We start from the raw sequence: 19,007 nt of genomic DNA, 5'->3' as shown, positions 1-19,007 counted from the left end.
GTTTAGAAGAGAGGCTGGGTGATGCATGAAGGAAGAGCTGAGAAGGAAGACTCCTTGTGGCAACAGGCAATTCCGCTCTGGCCCCAAACTTGCATAAGAGGCTTAATGAAACTAGAGCTCCAAAGTTCAGCAGACCTGTCTTCCTTAGAAGGCAGGTTAACAGTCTGAATCTTCCCCTCTCCCCCAACACCCCAAGCAGTTTTTCAAAGTATCACCTTTAAACAGGTATAGTGAGATCCTCGAGAGGAATCCAGGCCAGTATAATTCTCTCCATCTCATTTCATCTCTAAAGCCGTTTTAGAGCCCCACGGTTGCTTAGCACCTTGGGTAGATTGGCACTCTTGGCAGCTGCCCACCTGTTTATTGCTTTACTGGTTCTGCCTAGTCCTTGTAGGAGCCTGGGTTTCTGAGATCTTTGGGGTCATCCCTTACCAAAGAGATGATCCAGGAGGCAGGGTCATGAAGGGAAGAGTATAGAAAATCTGGCCATCCTGATAGAAGACACCATTCCCATCTATTAAACTGGAGAATATTTTTTTAAGAAAAGAAAAAGAGAAGGAAAGTAAATAATTATCTAGAAATTAACTTAACCAAGCATGCCAGAGAAAATCTACTAAAGAAGATTTTTGTCTCCTGGATAAATGGAGAAATATACTATGTTAGAATTGGATAAACCAATACTAAAATTTGCATGGAAGAAAAATTTCCACAAGCAGCTAAGACAAGGAGTCTCAAAAATGAAAGCAAAGGTGGGAATCTCACTCTGCCAGATTTTAAGGCATATTATAAAGTCTAATTTTTCCAAATGTGCTATTAATGCAAGAACTATAGACCAATGGAACAGAAGAGAAGAACCCAGAAACACACCCATGTATATGGATATTTGGTGTAGGGTAGAGGTGGCAACATAAGTCAGTGGGGAAGGATGGATTATTTTCCTGGTTTGGGGGGAAATGGCTCCACGGTATGGAAAAAAATAAAATTACATCCTATTTCACACCATATTAAAAAAAACCTCAGAGAGTTTAAGAAGCTACAAAAGAATTGAAAGGCAAATCTTTATAATATTGAGTTAGGGAAGCATTTCTTAAATAAGATATGAAAAGTCCAAACCATAAAGAAAACGATTGATGGATTTCTGTTTAATAAATGACGTCACAGACAAAGTTCAGGAATGATTAACAGATTGGGAAAAGGTATCTGCAGCATATTTGCAACAACAATCAATAAAAGGTTAAAATCTGAATTATATAAGAAACTCAGTGGTAAATTAGCAAGGAAAAATCTGACAACCCAATAGAAAAACAGGCAAAGTCACTGTCTGAGGAGCTCAAGTAGTGAATAAGCATGTGAAGAGAAACTCAACTTAATAGTAACCATAGACAGAAAAATGAAAACAATAATGACATATTGCTTTATATTCATCAAATTGGAAAAAAAAAAGGATACTATCAAGCGCTGGCTAGGATGTAGGGAAATGAAAACCTCATGCCTTGTAAATTAGTGTAGCCATTCAGAAGAGTAATTTCAAATTATTTGGTGACACTGAATATATTTTAATCCATTATTTTTCAAATTGTGGGTCATGACTCATTAATAGGTTACAAAATCAATTTAGTAAGGTGTGATCGACATTAAAAAAGAAAGTTGAATTAAATAGAATAAAACACATCACAATACTTTTCTTATAAGAAGGGTATATTTCACGAAACTTGTCGTACTTGAGTGCATGGAGGGGGCCTTACCAGATTATGATGTAAAATGTATTCTTACCATGGGTCACAGTCAAAAGAGTTTGAAAGACACTGCTGACCCCACCACCCAGCAATCACACTTCTGCATGGAAACTCTAGCCCAGATAAAGAGAGACATATGAAGATATTCATCACAGCATTGTTTATAATAGCAAATTGATGGCAACCCATTATAGCAGTCTGAAAATAAATTTTAAAAATGAAGACAGGGGCCAGCCCCGTGGCTGAGTGGTTAAGTTTGCGCGCTCTGCTTCAGCGGCCCAGAGTTTCGCCGGTTCAGATCCTGGGCTCAGACGTGGCACGACTCATCAGGCCACACTGAGGTGGCATCCCACATGCCACAACTAGAAGGACCCACAACTAAAATATACAACTATGTACTGGGGGGATTTGGGGAGAAAAAGCAGAAAGAAAAAAAAATGAAGACAAAAATTAAACAGTAGTTAAAACGAATAAATTAGAGTTACATAAATTAGCACAGATCGCAAAACAGTATTGATTGAACAAAAAGGGGCAATAGAATAAAATATGCTATAGCACAATAGCATTTACATGAGATTTTAAAAATGCCCTCTCAAGGCAATATTATATATTGTTTGTGGATACACATATATGTAAATAGATGTTTCGAGGGTGGATTGTCTACATTTATACATTGTCTAAATTGACACATCAAAGTGGGTGTCTGGCGGTGGTGGGGAGTGGGAGCTGTGAAATTGTGGGATTATGATGGCAAACAACAAAAAGTCACAAAGAGAATAGCTGGTTTTCGAGGATGGGGAATAACATTGTATGCTCCTGGAGAGTGCAGAGCGGCCCAACATCGTTAGGCGAGATTTGTCCGGACTTATTAAAACATGCTTCCTTGGGACCCAGCAGTTCCACTTTCGGTGAAGTCTTCATGGATGTGTTAGCAATTTAACTGCAAGAGTATTTTTTAAAACCTTAACACGAGAGCAAAAAACGGTAGGGATTAGTTAAATAATATGGAATGTTATTCAGTAATTTAGAAGAGTGACATGGAGGTATATTTATTGCTGTGGGAAAATGTTTATGATAGAAAGCTAAGTGCAAAAAAATGAAACACAAGCATGAAACTACTTACAGTACGAGACCATTTAAAATGCGCTTATGTGATATATAGTCTAAGGAAAAAAGTAAGAAAACACATCAGGTTTAAAGTGGCTATCTTTAGGTAATGTGATTAAGATGACTGTCAATTTTTCCTTTGTGCTTATTTTTTTCTTAACATTTCTAAAATGTGCAAAAATTATTTTTGTAATAAAATTCATTTATTTTGATTTGAAAATTCAGCAGGTTATCCAGATGCTTTGTCAAATGGAAGGAACTAGGCTGAGAAGAGAGAACTAGGCATGAAACTGTCAGGATGGGACACTAGGAGAGGGGCAAGGGCAGAAGCAGGGAGAGTGAGAAGAAAGATCTAGAAAACAGAGGGCCTTGAAGTGGTGATTTATAGGGACTCTGCAGTTTGGGGGCTTGGCCAGAAGGGAGTGGTTGAAGGTGCTGAGTCTTGTCCCTGACCCCAGCCCTCCCTCCTGCAGACAGCTTGCCAGTTTTCAGACGCCTGGTGGCCTGGACTCCAACATCTCCAGACCTTGATTTCCCATCACTCTCCTGTTTGTCAGCCTGGGAGTAGGGATTCCCCAAGTATGGATACTGAGCCCTGTCCACCAAGTGGGACCTCAGCTACTGTCAGCCTCAGCTGGGTGCAGCCAGAATGAGATAGGGCAGGATTCCTTGAAGGTCAGATGTAACAGCCTCAAGTCTAAAGGGTACATAAGGGAGCCATCCAAACGGTCAGGACCTGGAGAAGCACTGGGACAGAAAGAATGTCTTAGTGTCAAATTATCACAAACAATTGCTTAAAAATGCACACCATACATTGATTATCTCACACTTTCCATAGGTCAGGAGTCTAGGCATGGCTAAGCTGGGTCTTCTGCTTCAGGGTCTCTCACAAGGCTGCAGTCAAGGTGTGGCCAGGGCTGGGGTCTCATCTGAAGGCTTGACAGGGGAAGAATCTGTGTCTGAGCTCACATGGTCATTGGCAACATTCAGTCCCTCTGGACTTTTGGACTGAGGGTCTTAGTCCTAGCTGGCTGTTGGCAAGAAGTTGCGCTTGGGCATCCCCAATATGACCACTTGCTTCATCAATCATACAAGCTGAGAAGGCAAGAGAGTATGTCAGCAAGGTGGAAGTCATCATCTTATGTAATCTAATCATGGGAGTGACATCCCATCATATTTTACTGGTTGGAAGCAAATCACAGGTCAAGCTCACACTCAAGGGGACCCACACTCAACAGTATTCATGCCCTTGTGTGTGGGCACTGATCCAGGAGGCAAGAATCATCTTAGAGTCAGCCCCCAAAAAAGGGCAACCTAGAGAAAGACAAGCTGAAGCGAGATGGTCTGAGACTCAAGGGCAGGATGGGGACCCCTGGTGGTAGGATGACCAACCATCCTGGTTTGCTCTAACTATCCCAGCTACAGCACTGAAAGTACTTCCTGGGAAAACCCTCTGTCTTTGGGAAGCCAGAACCGTTGGTGACCCTTCCTAGTGGAACACAAGATGGTTTTAGATAGTATCACACTAAATAGCATCACAGAGAAAGTCTCCATTGGGGGCTACTGTGTCTTATCGCTTCTCTAAGACTGTCAATCAGCCTTTAATCAATGAGATTCCGACTTCAGACTCAAGCCTTCTGCAGCCCACAGTATCTCTCTAGAATTTAATAGAGTTTCAGTTTTGTCCTATTTATTTCTTTGGTTCCCTTTCATTTATGGCAAATGATACTGGTTCTTCATTTACAGCAGTGATATAAAATTTTTATCTCAAATAAATGTATCTAAACAAAAAGTAAGTCAATTTAAGGAATAGTAACAAAGTAATAATACTCGTGGCCTGTGAATATTGCACAAATCAAGAAGGCCTATGGCATGTCCCTACTCTCCTCCGGATTACCTCTCTGAGATCGTGTCTCACCACCTTCCCCTTCATTCATCCTCACCAGCCACACTGGCCTCCTTTCCGTTTTCCCAACAGTCCAGGAACGCTCCCATCTCAGGGCTTTTTCACTTGCTGTTCCCTCTTCCTGTGGCACTCTTTCTCCAGTTATCTGCTCGAGTCACCTTTCAGGTCTTTCCCCAAATGTCACCTCCTCATGATGCCTTCCCTTGCCATGCTGCATAACATTACAAACCCCTCTCCAGACACTCCCAGTTCTCCTCTGACTTATATACTCTTTTTCAACAGCACTTACTGCCATCTGACCACTAGAGTTTTTACTTATTTCTCTTTATTGTCTGTTTCTCCCATTAGAATATCAGCTTCATGAGGACAGAAGTTCTTGCCTGTTTGAGCATTGTTTTCTGTCCTCCTTAGGATCTAGAACAGTGCCCGGCTTAAACAAGGTGCTCAGTAAAGATTTACTATCTAAGGGCTCTGTGATGTGTGAGAGTCAGCCTGGTTGGGAGGTACAGGCTGGGGAGACGGCCGCCATGACCTTACTTCTCCCCTGGATGTTTCTCCCATGGTCCGGGGCCTGCACCCACATTCCTCTCTCCTGTCTGCCCCTTTCTTCCCTGAATCAGAATAAAAGACACTTGCCATTAAAATCTACCTTTAGAGGTGGCTTGGAGAAGCTCTGGCGGAGTCTGGGGTTACTTGGTTTCAAGAAACAAAACAAGGAAGGGGTTTTATTGAAGGGATGAAGCGGGGTGTCAAAGAGTCATTGGCGGGAAATATACGCAGGTGAGTATATCCATTGGGATGCTTTTGGTGACAAAGAGCAAAAACAAAAATCCCAAAGCAAAATGTATTAAACAACACGAAATATATACGCTGAGAATTACGCTAAGCCACTAAGTAGGGCAGCTCCAAGGTTGGTTAATTCGGTGGTTCAATGACATCATTAAGGATCTGGGTTCTTTGTTTTACCTGCTTTGCCATCCGGTGTTTCAGCTTTGTCCTAATTTAGCTTTCCTCCTGGTTGCAATGAGTGTACGTCCAGCAGTGGAAAAGGTAATGTTCCTATGTGTCTATTTTTCAAGAGTGAGGGAATATTTCCAAGCGGCTGCTTGCCTCTCTCCCCCAAATTTCGCTCACATCGCATAGAAGAACAGCTATGTTGTGGAGGGTGAATTACCCAAATCAAAACAGAGGAAGGGACAGGACGATGGGCAGGCGACCCACCATGTGTGTTTCGGATGACCTCATGAAGACGTGGAACTGGAAACTGAAATGTCAGGCACCACGGCTGCCTCCTCCCTATTTCCACAGCTCTGTTTTCTCTGCTCATCTCTACAGAGTTCTTTTTCACTCCCCTGCTTCTCTGGGCAGTCTGGCTTTCTTCACCTGACATGGTCCATGGCCCAGACAAGGTTCCTTTAGCTCCAACTTAATTTCTTCTCCCAGTTCAAGGACTAGCACCCAGTAGTGAATGTATTAGCCAGGGCAGGCTAATTGCCAAAACAAACAAGTCTGAAATCTCGGTGACTTCAAACAGTAGAATTTTATTTCTTGCTTACATCACAGTCCAGTTTGGATGAGTGTGTGTGTGTATGGGTGTGTGTGTATATGTGTGTGTGTGTGTGCATGCTCTGCTCCATGTTGTCATTCAGTCACCCAGTCAACTTCTATCTTGTTGGCTCCATCCTTCTCTAAGTTTGGGAGCCCTCTCCATTCAGGAGCGAGGTGGGAAAGTTCCAGGGTTTTATGGACAGACTTGGAGGTGTCATGTATCACTTCCTTCTACATTCCATTTTTCAGATCCCAGTCACTTGGGTCCCTTCAAATTACAAGGGAGGCTGGGAAGTCCAGTCTAGCAGCGCCTATAAGAAAAAGTTATAGAAATATTAGGGACCCTAAGAACTCTGAGAAGACTCCACCTCAAGTAGTTACTCTGTTTTATAAAGATGGTAACTAAAGCCAAGAAAGGAAAGAGGAGTAGTCTTGGGGAGCTCAGGGTCTGGGGGATGAGACCTTTTAAATTCTGCCATGAAATCTTATACACTGGTGGAGGATGCATTTCAGAAAGGCAACTTTAGTAAGTGTCAATGTGTAATATGCACATACCCTTTGATTTTACTTTGCCACTTCTAGAAATAAATTCTAAGGAGTTAATAGGCCAACTGTGCAATGAGTACATACGTGGATGTTCTTGACAGAGTTGTTTATTATGTTCTAAATTCGGTACAGCCTGTCATCAACAAAGTAATGATAAAATTAAAGGGACATAGAGACATCCCCATGATGGACCACCACGCATATTTATTGATACTAAAATATGTCCATATAATAATGAATAATTTATAAAAGGTGACAAAACCTGATCTTGTTTATTTAAAAGTGAATGAACGTTTCTGCATGATAAGAGATCTGGAAAGAAGTTCATCAAAATGTTAGTCATCTAAGTCCATAAACACACCATATAGTCCCCGGATTGACAACAAAAGGAGCCACAATGGGGAAAGATTGGCCTTTTCAATAAACGGTATTAGATCAATTGGATATTTATGTGGAAAAAAAGAAACCTCTTTATCTTGCATCATACGTTAAAATAATTTAAGATGCATCATGGATGTAAACATGAAAACTAAAACCTACAAAGAGATACCACCACACATCCACCAGAATAATTAAAATGTAAAAAGACTAACAACACAAAGTTGGTAAGGATAGGGAGCAACAAGAACTCTCAAATATTGCTGATGAGAGTGTAAATTGATATAACGACTTTGGAAACTGTTTAGAAGTACCCATTAAAGGTAAACATACAATTATTCAGTAATTTTGACTTGTAGGTTAATATCCAAGAGAGAGGAGCGCATGTATTATTCACCAAAAAAAGGTATAAAAATGTTCATAGTAGTAATAGTAGGTCATAGTTATATAGTAGTTCATTTATAATAGTCATAAACCGGAAACAACCCAAATATCTGTCAAATAGTAGAAGAGATGAATAAATTGTGGTCTATTCATGTAATGGGATACTATACAGCCATAAAAGAGAATGATTTAGAATTATGTGCTACAATATGGATGAATCTCACACACTTCATGATGAGAAAAAGAAATTAGAAAGAAAATTAAATAATACATGATTCCATTAACATAAATGTCAAGGACACGGTAAATGTGTTGTAAACAGAGGAAGAAGGAACACTTTCCGACTCATGCTGTGAAGCCCATATTACTCTGATCCCAAGTAAATGGACTTTCATGCCTGCTATGCCTCACATATTTATTTCATGAGTAATGATTGCTACAAGTATGAAGTGAAATCGTGGATGGGAAAGCAGTTTGGAAACTGCCCATTTTGTAAAGATGGGGAAACTGAGGCCCGAAGGGACATGAATGCCATGGTTACAGAGGGGCACATGGCACAGCAAGGAGAGAGAGCCCACTCTCTTGGTACCAGGTTGGCATGGGTATGTGGGGGTGGCGATAGAGAGAGGTGGAGGAATATCCCGCTGCTTCTCAGTGTGGACAACTGCATATGCAGATGAGACCAGGGCCTACCCATATAGCATAATTTATCTGACACCAAAAGTTTTCTTTATGCACGCCTTCCCTGAATCTTAAGGGCTTGTCACAGTATCTTGAGGGAAGAGATCACTCTTGGAAAATACATTGCAAATGAAGCCCAGATGAATTCCAAGAGGCTGCTGACCAAAAATCCTTTATGTCCACCAGCCTTTCCTGACCATCTCGGATGCTCAGTCTTTGTTAATTAATCATAATACGCTCGGGTGTTGGACAGGGGCCACACGTCAACCCATGTGTGATTTCACATGCATTCAGCAGGAAGTGTTAGGTTTTATGCTGACTGATCCCTGCCTGCAGCAGGAGAGCTGTTGGGTGCAGAGTGGGAGGCAGGATGGGAAAGATCCTTGACTGGGGCTACTTCTGAGGGGAACAGGTCTAAGTGAGGCTCTGGAGGGTGAAGAAGAAGAAGCCGGAGGAGGAGGAGGAAGAAGGAGAAGAAGGAGGGGGAGGGGGAGGGGGAGGGGGAGAGGAAGAAGGAGAAGAAGGAGGGGGAGGGGGAGGGGGAGGAGGAGGGGAGGGGGAGGAGGAGGAGGGGGAGGAGGAGGAGGTGGAGGACAATTGATGATTGCTCGTGTTGTTTGAACTAGTACTATGTGGCAACCACCCTATGAGGTGTATTATTATTCTCCTTGTTTTACAAACGAGCAAACAAAACCTCAGAGAGGTGAAGCGGCTTGCCCAAGGTTACACAGCTTGTGACTTCTGGAAGCTAGTTAATTTCAGAGCTTAGTTTCGAACCCGTGACTATCCAACCCAAGGGAGTCAGTCCCAGAGGTGGAAGAAGCATTCAAACCAAATTAGACTCGGTAAGATGTCAGAGCTGGGAGGACCTTTAGTGATCATCCCATCCCACCCCCCTTTTTACAGATGGGGAAGTTGAGGCCCAGAGGGAGAGAATGGCTTCTCCAGGGTCACACCACAAACTTGTGGCAGAGCAAATCCTAATCCTGCTCTAGGCTTCTAGAGCTCAGCTCTCTCCTTCCTTGGGTCTAGGTGCCACCAAAGGACAGGTCCAGACGTTAGGTTGCCTGGTGCGGGGAGGAGTGCAGTAGAAAAGGGTTAGGGTCCTGGAAAGAAGAGCCCACCGTCCATACCCAGCCAGGGCCTCCCTCAGCTCAGGAGAGGAGGCGAGGGCCTGGGAAACAGCAGGTGGTTAATTTGGGCACCCTAGCCTACTTCCCCTTTCCCAGGAGACTGCGCGTGGAAGCAGCCTCCAGCCCTGAGGGTGGTTCCACGGGGGTCTGCTCGTCCTGCTTTCAATCTGTCACCAACTGGTTATGATTCTGAACCTAAACCACGTTGCTGGAGTCACAGATAACAGGAAGTTAGTGTGTAACCCTGGTCCAAGTAACATATTTAGATTTTAGTGATTTGCTAAACATTGATGGTGAGCCTTTTCAGGTGAGAAATGTACTTAAATTATTTTATTCAAAATAGTACATGATCATGGTAAAAAAAAAAAATTTCGCATCATAGAGAAGGGCATAAAGCAAGAGACATTGACTCCCTCCTGAAAGTTTTCTGTCTTACTTCCCAGAGGAAATCGCCATTAATAGCTTTCTAGATACCACTCCTGAAATTTGTATGTCTGTTCAAAGATATATACTTAAGTATGTATATATAATTGGACACAGATGGAATCATACTGTAGATACTGCTCAGACTTTGCTTTTTCATTTAATTATATATCTAGGATTTCAGTGCATATGAATCTACTTTGTTCTTTTTAATGACTGTAGAATTCTTCTGTATGGATGTACCATAGTTTATTTGATGGGCATTTTGCTTGTTTTCAGTCTCTTGTTATTATAACTATGCTGCAACAAAAATCTCTTGTATATATTAGATATGTGCATATGTACAAGTCTATCTATAGACAAACTTGTAGAAATGGAATTTCTGAGTTAAATGGTGAATTGCTAAGTTAAGTGGTTTGTGGATTTAAATATTTTGATAGATACTAACAAAGTAATCTCCAAAGACTTTCTATCAATTATTATATACTTCCACCAACAATGTTTAACTGTATCTATTTCCTGGCTCCCTCTCCCATACAGTTTATTGTCAAGCAATTTCTTCTTGGTTGACTGATGGGCGGAAAATAATGGCTCATTTTTGTTTCAACTGACATTCCCTTAAGTGAGAGATCCTGAGATCTTTGCCATTTATATGTCATTTTTATTTCTTTTTCTGTAGACTGTCTGTTTATATCCTCTCTATATTTCCTATTGGAGTGATAGCCTTTTATATTGTTTTGTAAAAGCTCTTTATATATTAAGGAAATGCATCTTTTTTAGCCTTTAAAAAACTTACTATAGTTTTATAATATTTTACTATCTGATAGGGCTTATTATCTCTCATTATTCTTCCCTACTTTTCCCAACTCTGCATTTTCTTGACAATTTTTACATGTTTATTTTTCCTTATGAACTGTAAAATTGGCTTGTCTAGTTCCAAAGGTTCTTTTCCAATTTTCCTCATTATTTCTAAAACTCTTTTTACACGCATTATCCCATTTAGCCTTGATGTCACTGAATGAGGTCTGTGAGCTTACTTTCCAAATAAGAAACTGAGACCCAAATAGGATGTGGTTTGGCATTGCCTAAGGTCATACAGGAGGTTCCTATGGCCAGAATCTGCCTTTACCTCTCAAAGCCCCTGCCTCTTCCTCCTCCTCCATCTCCTCCTCTTCCTCTCTTTGTGTGTGTGTGTGTGTGTGTGCATGGTGTGTGTGTGTGCATGGTGTGTATGTGTGTTGGTTGAGGATGACCCAAGAAGAGGGGCAGCTTTTGATGCAGGGGCTGCAACAGCTAAAGCCTTGCTTCTGGGAAACCCAAACCAGGTCTTCCATAAAGGCTGACTTCATTCCCTCTGTCTTCCTGTCTCCAACAGTCTCCCTCCTTCTCTCTTGTTTCCGCCTCTGCTCTTTCATTCTTTGTCCCTTTGTCTCCGTCTTGCTGTGTACCTGTCTCTTTTTCTACTCTTTGTCTCCTTCCTTCTCTCTCTCTGGTCGAAAGTGATGGTTTATCGAGCAGAAATCACACCCCCTCCCAGCTCTTTTTTTCCCCTTTCTTCTTTTTTTTTAACCATAGGCCCCTCACCACATAGTAAGTGAAGGTGCTCTTCATAGAGAAGTGAAGCAGGTGTGTTCCTGCCCCCTTTGCTTCCCGTCCCCCCACATGCTTGCTCCCTGCCACAAGAGCACATTAGGTGCTTTCCCAGAGGGACAACAGTGACTGGAAATGGTAGGAAGGAGGCAGCAGGAGATGGTGGACTGGACCCTGAAGCGGCAATGTGTCCTGGCTTTGTTCCAGCTCTGCATGACCCTTCGGACGACCCAGCAGAGGCCCTGAGATGCTGTTCTGAGGCTTTGGGGTGTCCCCTGGCCTGCTACATAACTGTGCACAGCTCTCTGCACTTTCTAAAGTTCAGGTGCATTTAGAATCTCCATAAGGGAGGTGGGGCAAGGGGGTTCTACCCATTCTGTGAGTGCTTAGAAGACACAGGCTTTATTCAAGATCACACAAGAACGTGGTGGCAGAGACATTTAATGGTCTCTGCTATAGGTAGGACCTCACCAGCTGCTAGCTCAGGGGAGGACTTTAGTAAAGTGCTGATGAGAATTTGCTGAAATATACCAGCTACCACAGTGATGACAACAGTTAATATAGTAAGCACTTACTGTGTACTATGCAATGTGCTAAGTGTTTCATATGCAATATCTCACTTAATCCTGCCCCCCCCCCCCACCAGTCCCAGCCCTATCAGGTAGATATCTCAATCATCGCCATTCTACAGATAAGAAAACTGAGACACAGAGAAATTCAGTAATTTGCATGAGAGAGAGAAAAACATAGCTAGTAGATGTCAGTGCAATTAAGAGGAATAGCTGGGTGGATGGATGGAAGAATAAATTAATGGTTAGGTAGCTGGTTAGAGGACTTTGAGTTAATAAAAGATCTTAATATCTCAAGCCCCGTCTGCTCAGTCATGTATTAGCCACTTGAAGGCAAAGATTAATCTAAGAAAATATAAGAGTCTCCTCTCAGGTCACCAGTCTCCATGAACAGGTTCACACGCTGAAGCATTCACGCACAACTAAGGATAAATTCACAGCAACCAGGACGCAGAGAGACAGACACACACATGGACAAGAATAGAAATCTTGCATTGAAACACAAATATAACCAACACAACCCAGTTACAAGCTTACACACAAGCAGACACTGATACACTCAGAGGTAAGGCAGACACAGAGAAGGACACGTTATCAATAGAAGACACCGACCAGCACATACTCAAGCAGATGCAGACCCACAAAGATGGGGACACATGGGTCATGCGCACAGAGAATGGATGAATGTTCTCTTCTGTCTCTGTCTCTGTCTTTGTCTCTCTCACACACACATACACACACATCAGTTCGTACAAGGACCAGGGTATATGTTGCATTTAAAGCCAGACTGGACTCACTTAACACAAGGAAGGACACCTTGCAAGGACATGCTTAGAGACAAAGTCATTCACGGACAAGGACACAGATATGCTGAAATGCCCATCTATTTAGAGACATACATACATAAACAGAGATGTTTTACAGACAGACACACACAGACACACAAACACACACACACACCCCTACCCCAGCAGGTGGAACACAGACAGGATCAGCCTCTCTGACACAGCGGCAAACAGGGCCCTGCGAGGTTTAGCTACCTTCCAGCCACCTCTCACCTTCTCTAGAAAGGCACTCAGCTGAGTCTTGCTAAATATGCAAAATTTAGGGACCACTTGCCTCGGCGCTTTGTCTTAGAGGAGAGATGCTGAAGAAGAGGGGTTCCGTCCACGGGCTTCGTCTTCTCTCGATGCTCCAGTGCTCGGCAATGCCTCTGTCCCTCCTTTCCCTTCCCGGTCCTCACCTGTGCATCCTGTCTCTTAACCGTGCTCAGGTTATCTCTGAAACCTTCTCAGGCTCAGCCCTTCCTACCCACTCCTCACCCTCGGGGCCCCTGCCACCTCCCACCCAAGTCCCCGACCACAGCCTTCCCTCTGGCCTCGGGACCCAAGGTCCCCCCATCTCCTCCACCTCATCTTTCCACTGGAGCATTCTTTCTCAGCTTCCTCTGCCTTTCCCATTTTAAAAACAGTCAGTGCGGTTTGGGTCCAAATCAGGACTTATCGGAAGAGAACGGGAAGTCAACCCTCTGAATTCACTCCGATCCATTCCTCCCAGAGCAGCCCCAGGGATTATTTTAAAATGCAAATGTGAGGGCAGTGAGTCTATTTCATTTACTGATATATCCTCAGGGCCAAGAAAGTCTAGGCACAGAGTAGGTGCCATTTTCAGGTTAAATGTCACCTCTCCCGGGGAGCCTTCCTAGATCCCCTCAGTCTGGGTTAGATCCCCCACACACACTTGCACTATAAGTATATAGAGATATATACATCTTTTATGACACTTCACCATTGTAATTAAAATTATTATAATGAAACTATGATACAATGATATAATTGAATAATTATTGGCATAATTATTTAATGTTGCCAGACTATAAACTCCGTGAAGTCAGGGACTAGGTCTGTTTTATTCATCCCTGTGTCCTTAGAGCCGGATACAATGACAGACAGGCACAAGGTGGACGCTTGGAACTTACTCAATGAATGTATCTAATAAGCAGCTACTAGACGCCAGGCACTACACATACATCTAATCTTTGCAAAGTGAGTGTTAATTAAACTCGTTTTTTGATGAGAACCCTGAGGGGACCTGCCCAAGGTCACACAGCTAAGATAAGGACAAGGCAGGCAGTACTTCAACTCCAGTCCACTGAGCCGGCTAGCCCTTGGCATCTTCCATCTCCAAACTGAGAAGTTTGGCTCTGATTTCCTATCCTTTCTGGACTCCCCACTCCCCGCATCCATGTCTCAAGCATCCGTCTACCATCAAACTTGACCTTAGAACACATTATTCATAGTCAGGTGCAAGCAGCAGACAACTTAGATTTTCATGGGGAAATTGCATATGTACAAGGGATCAAAGGCTTAAGCTTACAGGCCCAAACCCTACTGGTGGAATTTTGGGCATGAGCTAACCAAGAAAGGAGAGATCACACCAGGAGGCCACTACCTTTATTGTTGGCCAGAGGCCGGGTCCTCTTTCCTCCACTGCCTTCCCTCCTCGACACTGTCAGCGTCATCTGCATTAATCCTCTGGGGTCCTCCTGTCACTTTTGCCAGGTGAGCAGGCAACCTGGAGTACAGTAGGAGGTGCACTGGCCCATGGCAGGAGGCTTCTATCCTGGCAACAGCTCTGCCCCAATGTGCCTTGCAGCTTTGGGCAGTCCCTTGTGCTTTCTGGGCCTCAGTTTCCCTCTCTCCCAGTTGCAGGAGTTGGATGATCTTTCAGACTCCTTCCAGCTCTGGATGTCTGCCTCTGACAGACGGGGTCATCTTGCCCTGAGTAGTAGGAGCTCACACTCGCAGAGCGCTCCCTATGCTTGGGCTCTCTTCTAAGAACTCCACATTTATTACTCACTCGATGATGACACACACTGTGAAGTATGGGCCCCATTTTACAATTGAAGAAACTGAGGCCCAGGAGAAGTTAATTCACTTGCTCAAGGTCACTATTCCATTGTGGCATAAAATATCATCCCCAAACCTAGTGCTGGCAAGCAATAACCATTTATTCTGTGGATCAGGAGTTTGGAAAGGGCTCCACTGAGCAGATCTTGCTTGCAGTCTCTCACGCCATTGTCATCAGACATTGGCTGGACCTGCATCAAAGTTGGACAACCAAGATGGCTCACTCACATGCCTAGTAGTTGATGCTGGCTGTCGGCTGGGAGCTCAGCTAGGCCTACTGTGGCCTCTCCAGCATGGCTGACTCAGGGTAGCCAGGCTTCTTACAGAGACCTGTGAGAGTGAGCCACAAAGCTCTCTGGTGGGACAAGTGTTTCAGGCAGAGGGAACAGCAAGTTCAGAATGGTGGGTCTGGAGCCAAGTGAGCCAGGGGTGTGGGAAGAGGTAAGGTAGAGAGATGGCAGAGCCAAAGGAGTTAGGATCTTGTAGGACAGACTTCGACCCCGAGTGAGATGAGAGCCATAGGAGGGTTGGGGCAGAGGAGTGGCAGCCTGTGACTTCAGTTTTCACAGGACCCCTCCGGCTGCTGGGCGCAGACAAGCTGTAGGGGCCAAGGGCAGAAGCACGGAGACCAGAGAGGTGGCTGCTTCAAGACTCCTCGTGAGAGACGCTGGGAGCTTGGCTCAGGGTGGTAACAGTGGGAGTGGGGAAAAGTGGTCAGATTCTTGATACATTTTGGGTGTAGAATTGATAGGAATTGCTGATGGATTGGATGTGGTATGTGAGAGAGAGGAGTCAAAGACGACTCCAAGATTTATGGCCTGAACAGCAGGAAAAAATGGAGCTGCCAATTACCTAGATGGGGACAACTGGGGGGATGACTCTTAGTCAGCACACCAGGCTGCTTCCGAGGTCTAGGTCTGGTTCCTGGGAAGGGCAGAGGGATCAGGAGCACCCACCTGTGCCAGGCAGCATGCTAGGTGTTTTACATATTATGGTGGGCAGAATTGTAAGAATAACCCCAAAGATCCTCACCCTGGGGTAATCCCCTAGTTTGAGTGAGGGTGAATATGATGAGATACCATTACTGTGACGGTCACATTATATGACAAAGAGAGATTATCCGGGTGGACTTAGTCTAATCACACAAGCCCTTTAAGAGCAGAGAGTTTTCTGAGGCCAGTAAGCAGAAAGGAAGTTTGAGAGATGCAAAAGAATGAGAAGTGTTTGACATCCCCATGCTGACCTTGAAGACGGAGGAGGCCAGGAGCAAAAACCAGAGAGCTGCTTCTAGGAGCTCAGAGCAACGTCCAGCCAATGGCCAGTAAGGAAACGGGGGCCTCAGTCCTACAGCCACAAGGAAACCGAATACTGCCTACAACTGAATGAGCTTGGAAGCGGATTCGTCTCCAGAGCTGCCAGATAAGAGCCCTGTCTAGCCAATTTCTTGTGAGGCCCTAAGCAGAGAACCCAGTGGAGCCTGCTCAGACTTCTGACTTTTGACAGAATTGCAAACTAAAGAATGGGTGTTGTTTTTAAGCCTCTGAGTTTGTTACGCAGCAATAGAAAACTAATACACATGTTATCTTACTCCTCACAACCATCCAAAATGGAGGGTTCCCATCCCCATGGTACAGAGGAGGAGACAGGTAGGTGAAGTAAAGGGTTTTGTCCTAGGCCACGCAGAGGAACAGTGCCACAGCTGGGATTGACTTTTGCCGTCTGCACAGGCTGCTTCATAAAGAGGGTGTGCAAGCAACTGGGAGAGGTTAGACATCTGGGGCCCAACTGGATGGGGACCTCGGGCCCTGGGTCAAGGTGAGAGAATGGGGTGCAAGTTTCTGATTGTGTTCATCCTGGGGCCTCTGAGTGTCTGAGGCTGGGTGTGTGGGTCCCTGGGGGTATATATGTGGGAGTATCTGTGCGGGAGTGTGTGAGCCTGGCGGAGTGTGTCTCAGCCTCCGTGTGAGTCTGAGGGTTTCTGAGCATCAGAACGTATCCATCACTGGGAGTGACTGTGTCTGTGTGGCTAGGTCTCCGTGTGAGCATGTCTGAGCGGCTCTCTTTAGGGTCTGTGTCCGAGGGTGACTGGGTGTGAGTTTGACGGTGTTTGTCAGAGTCTTTCCACGCGTGTCTCAGAGTGAGCGAGCCTGTGGTTGAATCTCCTCGGGTGTGTAGGAGTGTGAGGGTGTCTGTGGTGTACCTTGCACAGCGAATGCATTCATGTGGGTGCCTGTTTGAGCGCCTCTGTGGGTTCACGGGCGAATCGGAGGGTCTCTGTGCGGAAGGCTGAGCGCAGAAGGGCGTGTGCCGGTCGCTCTGTGTTCCTTCCCAGCGTGTCTGAACCCCGGGCGAGGCCTGTCTCCATCGGTGGCTGGACGCGTACATCCGGGGCGAGTCTCAGGGCTGAGTGTGGGGGTTGGGGCAGAGTCGGGGGCAGGGCCACGGGCCACGGGGCCACAGCCTGCCGCTCCTCCCGGGCGCGCCCACCTGCGGGCTGGGGGCGGCGGCAAGGGCCCCGGCCCGCGCCCTCCCGGTTCTCGCGGCCCGGCGCGGCGCCCCCTCCCCCGGCGGTGCCGATTGGCTGCAGCGGAGGCTCCGAGCCCGCCCCGCGCGGCCGGCGGGGGGCGCCGCGGGCCAGAGCGCGCTGCGCCGCCGCCACCGCCACCACCACCACCACCGCCACCGCCACCGCCGCCGGGAGCACAGCGCGCCCCGGGCTCCGCGCGCCGCCCGCCGTCGCCCGCCGCCCGCTCGCCGGCCAGCCCCGCCGCGGATCCCCGGCCTGGCCCCGGGCCGCCGCCACCACGCCGCGCGCCGTACTCCGCGTGAAGAATGGGGCGGCCAAGCTGCCCAAGCCGCCCGCCGCGGCCGCCGCGGCCGAGGCTCCCGGCGCCGGCGCCGGCATGGAGCGCTCTCAGAGCCGCCTCAGCCTGTCCGCCTCCTTCGAGGCGCTGGCCATCTACTTCCCGTGCATGAACTCCTTCGACGACGAGGACGCGGGTGAGCGCGGCCCGCCCCCGGCCCCTGGGGGTGTCCCGGGAGCCCGATCCGGAGGCCCCCTCTCCGACCCGTGCGCCCTTAGAGGTGGCCACTCTCTCCTCCCCACCCCCAGCCCCTCTCGGGGATGCGCCCCCCCCCCCGAGTCTCCTTCGCCACCCACGCGGCCCCAGGGTCTCTAGGATGTGGTGTCTTTTAGCCTCCCACCGCCCCCAGGGACCCCTAGATTATCTGCATTCACCCCTTTTCCAAAGGCGACCCAAAGGGCCCACCTGCACCCAGCTCTCCGTATTCACCTACGCCTACTGGATGCCCCTGGATCCGACCTGCCACCCTCCCCGAGCCTCCTGTATGTGCCCACTCGCCAACCCCCGGGACTTTGGCTGCCTCACCCCTGGGGCTCCAACGCGCCCCCCACCTCCCCCCCCGCCCCCCGCCATTGAAGCTGGCGCGCAGACCTTACTTCTCCATCTTTGTCTTGGCTGCATCCAGAGGCTCCCTGCCCAAGACCCCCGCCTTGCGCCCAAGGCTTTGGGCGCCCCCATTTGTCTCTCCTCTCCTTCCTCCAGAGGCGGGGGCTCCGAACTGCTGGTTCTTTTCGGACTGGGGCGGACCGCGGGGGGACTGGCCAAGTGAGGGCCTTTCCTTCCGGCTCGTCCCGAGGGCGGCGTAGGGCGGCGCCAACTCTGTACCTGCGCTCCCTCAGGAGTGTGCCCCTGCTTCTCCTGCTCTCGTCCCTGGAGTAGCCCTTCCGGGTGGGCTGAACCCGGCCACCATCCAGCGGCCCTAATCTCAGGCTCCCAGGCCTGCGCTCAACCTCAGCCAGAGCCCGAGGGGCGGGGAAATGTAGGGGAACCTGCTCCTTGGGCCCTGGGACCAGGCAGGGGAAGCAGGAGGGCTCCGGTTCTGCTTCTGTGGTAAGGAAGCGAATCCACCAACAGGTGGGGTAGCTAGAGGGTTTGGGGGAGAGTTCCCCAAAGAGTGCCAGATTGGGACTGAGAATCAGGTCCAGTCTTGCTTCTCCACTTGTTAGCTATGACCTTGGGCAAGTCATGCCACCCCTAGCCGCCAGATCCTCATCTGCAAAATGGGATGACAGT

The 19,007-nt window shown here is 46.9% G+C and overlaps 1 protein-coding gene and 1 long non-coding RNA gene across 3 annotated transcripts in view; one reads left to right on the top strand and one right to left on the bottom strand.

Annotated features, from left to right (window-relative positions):
* The window catches only part of RIMS4 (regulating synaptic membrane exocytosis 4), a 126,940-nt gene that overhangs the window by 48,240 nt on the left and 59,693 nt on the right, over positions 1-19,007 (top strand). The window contains exon 1 of one of the 2 annotated variants that reach the window (XM_070247048.1): positions 17,561-17,910. The exons of the other annotated variant lie outside the window; for it this stretch is intronic. Coding sequence (XP_070103149.1) covers positions 17,814-17,910 — 97 coding nt within the window. The 5' untranslated portion in view covers positions 17,561-17,813. Of the gene's footprint in view, positions 1-17,560; positions 17,911-19,007 lie in introns of those variants that run through there. 2 annotated transcript variants of the gene reach the window in all.
* LOC138920054 (uncharacterized) lies at positions 1,123-18,823 on the bottom strand. Its single transcript, XR_011430690.1, has 4 exons — positions 18,371-18,823; positions 5,716-6,608; positions 3,671-3,938; positions 1,123-3,590 (listed from the first exon to the last, which is right to left on the bottom strand). It is a non-coding gene; the product is annotated as an uncharacterized lncRNA (long non-coding RNA).

Source organism: Equus caballus, chromosome 22, assembly GCF_041296265.1.
Source record: "Equus caballus isolate H_3958 breed thoroughbred chromosome 22, TB-T2T, whole genome shotgun sequence".
NCBI classification, from domain to species: domain Eukaryota; kingdom Metazoa; phylum Chordata; class Mammalia; order Perissodactyla; family Equidae; genus Equus; species Equus caballus.
Note: the sequence above shows the minus strand (reverse complement) of the source record. Positions and strands in the feature narration are given on the sequence as shown.